The sequence below is a fragment of the Ascaphus truei genome, chromosome 3 (assembly GCF_040206685.1).
Source record: "Ascaphus truei isolate aAscTru1 chromosome 3, aAscTru1.hap1, whole genome shotgun sequence".
NCBI classification, from domain to species: domain Eukaryota; kingdom Metazoa; phylum Chordata; class Amphibia; order Anura; family Ascaphidae; genus Ascaphus; species Ascaphus truei.
Window position 1 is genome coordinate 336,627,250 of NC_134485.1, and position 6,000 is coordinate 336,633,249.

A 6,000-nucleotide genomic window follows, 5' to 3' on the forward strand; every position below is an offset into this window, starting at 1 on the left:
AAGATCTCATTCACATACTTCAAATCAAGAATGGTCCCTTCAATGCCTTGTATCTGGGACAGCAGCATCTGCAAAGGCTTATTATAGGTTTTTTTATTTGTTTTTTTACCCGTGTGATAAATTATTGGCCCAAAGTTCACAAATTTGATAATCCCAGTGTTCTTCTAAATAAGGGTCAAACAATATTTGAAACTTTGTTTACTGTAAACTATAAGCTGGTTCAGTGAACGACCTTCTCAAGTATACATCACATGCATGCAAGCTTCATAATAAGGGCTTTCCTAACAAGACGCTTCAGCCTGCAGCAGTGTCATACAGCGACCGGTGTGTCTGACGTCCCTCTTCCCAATGAAAGGCCATGGGTCTCCGCGGACATTTATGGAACTTGGAAAACAACAAAAACGTATCTACTGCGACAAAGATTACAGAAAAACTGGGTACTGTGCGGAAAGGAAATGACCCGTGACAGGAACATAACAAGAAAAACAGCAACACGGGCGGGTTAGCATGTGTACATCACGAACATGCCTAAACAGCCAATCATTGTAATGTTTGATAGCTGCACATGGTGGATCGTTGATGTTTCACTTGTATATTATACTATAGAAATCAACTAATGATAGATGGGAGTAATGCGCTAATTGATGTTTTAGAGCTGCAACCTTTTAATGTCACTTGGCTCTCACCGTCAGGCATATTAATGTGAGACTCGTCATCAAACCAGAAGGCAGGAGTCGTCCTGATCACATGCATCCAGAGCAGGCATCCGGCAGCCAACACCAAGAGCTTCAAACCCTTCTCATTGTGAGATACAGGTAAATGCAGGTCACCCTCACACACCAGCCAATCTGTATTAAACCCGTCACGGACAGACGTTTACTGAATGCTCCATGATCACCCTCAAAGTTAAAATCAAGCAAAAAAAAAACACAACAAAGGATTTGTTTGACCACTATGCTGTCGGAGAACACCGTGGAAAACTAAGGGTTAAATGAAACATCTAACTTGCGGGAAAGTTCCATTTAGAGTTGGTGTATCTCTTTGTATGATTCTGGAAGATATTTCTCTTCACACATTAGCTTATTGGTTTCCTGCTGTGGAGACCTGACCAGAAATGTGAGAAACGCAGCGAGACACAGGAACCCTGGTGCAGAGACGAGACACAGGAACCCTGGTGCAGAGACGAGGCACAGGAACCCTGGTGCAGAGACGAGGCACAGGAACCCTGGTGCAGAGGCGAGGCACAGGAACCCTAGTGCAGAGACGAGGCACAGGAACCCTAGTGCAGAGACGAGGCACAGGAACCCTGGTGCAGAGGCGAGGCACAGGAACCCTAGTGCAGAGACGAGGCACAGGAACCCTAGTGCAGAGACGAGGCACAGGAACCCTGGTGCAGAGACGAGGCACAGGAACCCTGGTGCAGAGACGGGTCACAGGAACCCTAGTGCAGAGACGAGGCACAGGAACCCTGGTGCAGAGGCGAGGCACAGGAACCCTAGTGCAGAGACGAGGCACATGAACCCTAGTGCAACGGCGAGGCACAGGAACCCTAGTGCAGAGACGAGGCACAGGAACCCTAGTGCAGAGACGAGGCACAGGAACCCTAGTGCAGAGACGAGGCACAGGAACCCTAGTGCAGAGACGAGGCACAGGAACCCTAGTGCAGAGACGAGGCACAGGAACCCTAGTGCAACGTCACCCAACTGTTTGTTTTGGTTCAGCTGTAATGAAGCTCAGTCAAAACTTCCACCACTGTTTCTGTATTTGACACAGAAGCAAACACCTTACAACAGGAGAGGGGGGTTTTAACCTGTGTATTACGTGTTAAAGACAGCACACTGTAGCGCTGCTAACTGCTCTTCTTGGGACACCCCATCCAGACCAGATTTTCTGAATAAACAAAGTATTACCGAGCTCACGCTTGTATATCTTAGATGTGTTATTAGCTTGGGCTGATCGGGCCGTCCAAGGGAGAGGGTTGAGAAACCTGTTTTTGTTTGGGGACTATCAGTATCCCAAAGTCTTGCCATGCCTTATTGCATCGACCAGAAAATAAAAATGACCCCTTCGCTCAAATGGGATTAAAAAAGCAAGCAGCCTTTTAGGGGCAGGAAACTCAGTAATGCCTTGGTGACCATTAATTGTACTCACAAGAAAGGGAATGAATGCAGCACATTGAGAGGACCAGAGGTAAGGTCTTTACCAGGGGTGGCCAAGGACTGTGCAACCTGTGCTGAAGCAGTGATATCCTGAAAACCTGACCTGTTGTATCTCTTGGGGACTGGAGTTGGCCGCCCCTGATCTATACAAAGCAATATAACAGAGAACCAACAATTGTACTAAAGACTACACCACCCTGGTAAAAATATAACTAATGTCTAAAGTCAAGTACAGAACACCAAAAAAAATACAGAAATAGTCAAGTAAGTCAATTTAATGATTTAAAAATAAAATGATTTTTAAACTGGACTTCATTTGACTATAACATGACTTATCTTTTTTGGCGTGCCTGACTTTCACATGGTTAATTAATGGTCAATCTAATGTCTTAAGTCAGAACACAAGGATGCAATCATAGATCTGGTGTAAATTGTTTAACTCTTCTGGCAGGAAAGTGCATTGCTTTGTGTAAATAATGTAACACAATGATTGCAACATTGCTACCTTGACAAACAAAAACAACAAGCTGAGGGGAAAAAATAATCTGACAAACTAAACCAGATTAAAAGGACACTGTCAGCGATTTGTTTGTGTACTTAATGGCATTTTAACATTTCGTAAAGCAGGTCTTCTATGTATATAACAATAAGATTTAAACTTGAACCTGCAGGAAAGGAATGTATATAGTATTACTTATTTCAGGTTTGTGCCTTGCAGGAGTTTGATTAGCACAGTGATACATATAGGGAGAGGTTTTAGATGGTAACCCAACTCCTGCACTGCTTTACTGTCACACTAAAATAATGTATCTACACACACACACACACACACACTATTTTATTCTAATCAGGGGGGGGGGGGGAATAAGAAAATGTATAAGAGAAAGGACGTAGGAAGGACTGATCCTTCACATGGTAACACTGAACAAGAGAAGACAAGTGCCTGGGCATTATTTAAAAATGTGGCTGAACACACCCTGCATAGAGAGAGGGGGAGGGGCTGAACACACCCTGCATAGAGAGGGGGAGGGGCTGAACACACCCTGCATAGAGAGAGGGGGAGGAGCTGAACACACCCTGCATGGGGAGGGGCTGAACACACCCTGCATGGGGAGGGGCTGAACACACCCTGCATAGGGGGAGGGGCTGAACACACCTTGCATAGGGGGAGGAGCTGAACGCACCCTGCATAGGGAGAGGGGGAGGGGCTGAACACACCCTGCATAGGGAGAGGGAGAGGGGCTGAACACACCCTGCATACGGAGAGGGCGAGGGGCTGAACACACCCTGCATACGGAGAGGGCGAGGGGCTGAACACACCCTGCATACGGAGAGGGCGAGGGGCTGAACACACCCTGCATAGGGGGAGGGGCTGAACACACCCTGCATAGGGGGAGGGGCTGAACACACCCTGCATAGGGGGAGGGGCTGAACACACCCTGCATAGGGGGAGAGGCTGAACACACCCTGCATAGGGGGAGGGGCTGAACACACCCTGCATAGGGAGAGGGGAGGGGCTGAACACACCCTGCATAGGGAGAGGGGGAGGGGCTGAACGCACCCTGCATAGGGAGAGGGGCAGAACACACCCTGCATAGGGGGAGGGGCTGAACACACCCTGCATAGGGGGAGGGGCTGAACACATCCTGCATAGGGGGAGGGGCTGAACACACCCTCCATAGGGAGAGGGGCTGAACACACCCTCCATAGGGAGAGGGGCTGAACACACCCTCCATAGGGAGAGGGGGAGGGAGGGGCTGAACACAACCTCCATAGGGAGAGGGGGAGGGAGGGGCTTAACACACCCTCCATAGGGAGAGGGGGAGAGAGGGGCTGAACACAACCTCCATAGGGAGAGGGGGAGGGAGGGGCTGAACACAACCTCCATAGGGAGAGGGAGAGGGGGAGGGAGGGGCTGAACACAACCTCCATAGGGAGAGGGGGAGGGAGGGGCTGAACACACCCTCCATAGGGAGAGGGGGAGGGAGGGGCTGAACACACCCTCCATAGGGAGAGGGGGAGGGAGGGGCTGAACACACCCTCCATAGGGAGGGGCTGAGTTGAGGTTCCCCTACACCCTCCCCCCCCCCCCCTCTCCATAGGGAACTGGAAACAGAGTCTCATACTCGTTAACATTACTAGGAGGCTTTTGTAAGTGACAAACAAGCACATTTTCTGCAAGTGCAAAATACACAGGGGAAGGAGACATTTATTGAACGTAAACAGGGGGGAGAGGGGAAGCTGTGTGTGTATATAATATAATATTGTAACGTCGCCGGAAGAAGAAGAGATCAGTGTATCTCGAAAGCTCGCACAAATAAAAGCATTTCGTTAGCCACAGAACGGTATCATCTATTTATTTTTTGATTATTATAATATATATATATATATATATTATATATATACATAATACACACAAAGATCAGGACACCCCTGTAGGAAATATTGAGGGTGCAAGTCCTTATAAAAATTAAAGAAACAAAAACAAGCAGAAATGCTCAGCTTTTAGGATGAGAAACATTTCGTTGTGCAAAGATGAAGCATGCAGGCGGGGGGGGGGTAGTGTAGATAGGCAACATTGTATTTATTTATACGCACACACAGGCTTGCTGTAAAAGCAGGGATCGTGCAAATAAAAACATACAGAAGAAACTTTGCAGCGTGCTTTCCCTACCTTGCTTGGGGTGCACCAGCGCCTCTTCTCTGTGCACTTGGGCGATGATACAGCTGCTTTCCATCTAACAGTCACACAGAGGAGCCCGGGATCCCGTGTCTCTCCAGCTCCCCGGATCTCCCCGCCTCGCTCCCGGGACTCTGCTGCTGCTGCTGCTGCTGTTATTAATATTATTATTGTTATCCCCGCTTCCCCGGCTCGCAGCTCGGTGTGCAGCTCGGTGTGCGCGCACACACATAGGCAGGTCCCAGCCCGAAGCTCAGAATTGGTTCAACATGGAGAATCCAGACTAAGAGAGAAGCAAAACAACAGGGGGAAATGGGACGCCGGCCGTTTCAAGGCCCCCCTCCTCCCCCCTCCCGTACTACAGATTCACAGCCTCCCCGCACCCGCCGCCGCCGCCGCCGCCGCTACACTCTGCTCCCCGCCGGAGCCCGGGCTTAGCAAGCAAGGGGGGGGAGAGAAAAGCTGTGATTTCCCGGGGCGGGAGAAGAGAGAGAGAGAGAGAGAGAGAGGATTTCGTGGAAATTAAGCTTCGCAAAAAAATATATTTCTTTTTTTTTTTTCCTAGAGCAGTGCGATGGGGGAGCCTTGAAACCGCCCGGCCCAGTGATTGGCTGGCAGGGCAGTGTAAGGAGGGAGGTATTTTACTATGCAGTGTTTACCTAACTACATTCCAGTGCATAAGCCCTGTGCATCTAATGGGCTGGGCTGGAGTCATGCAGCTAGGGACGCTGCTTCAGGCATAAACACTGACAGGAACACCTCTCTCTCCCCCCCAAAAAAACATTTGCACCTTTTATATACAGTCAGAAGGCTGCAGACAGGAACCTATTAACCCCTCCCGTGCCAGTGGGGGTTGCAAGGGGTAGCTTGCCTGGACCCCCTGGCAGTGATAGGGTACAGAACAGAAAGAGCATTGCTTTGATCTCAGTGTTGCAGCCCACAGCTGCTTTAGGTTGTAACTGTGCAATGGTAGTTCCATGATCTCACCGCTCATTTGCTATAAAAGCTAATGCTAATTCAACAGCGCTGCAGACAATAGGCACCGTGGGGTGCTGTGAAACAAGCATGGTTTGCAAACTGCGATAACGCCATGTTAAGGCCAACAATTGTTTTGGCGTCCTTTATTACAGCGTGCACACTGTCTCATCCATTTTTTGTTGT

At 49.0% G+C, this 6,000-nt stretch overlaps 1 protein-coding gene across 1 annotated transcript in view; it reads right to left on the minus strand.

The window, feature by feature from the left end:
* Positions 1-5,186, minus strand: part of CTDSP2 (CTD small phosphatase 2) — a 63,048-nt gene extending 57,862 nt beyond the window's left edge. Inside the window, exon 1 of the mRNA XM_075591608.1 lies at positions 4,834-5,186. Within this exon, the coding sequence (XP_075447723.1) occupies positions 4,834-4,897 (64 nt within the window). The 5' untranslated portion in view covers positions 4,898-5,186. The remainder of the gene's footprint in view (positions 1-4,833) is intronic.
* Positions 5,187-6,000: the final 814 nt, after the last annotated feature.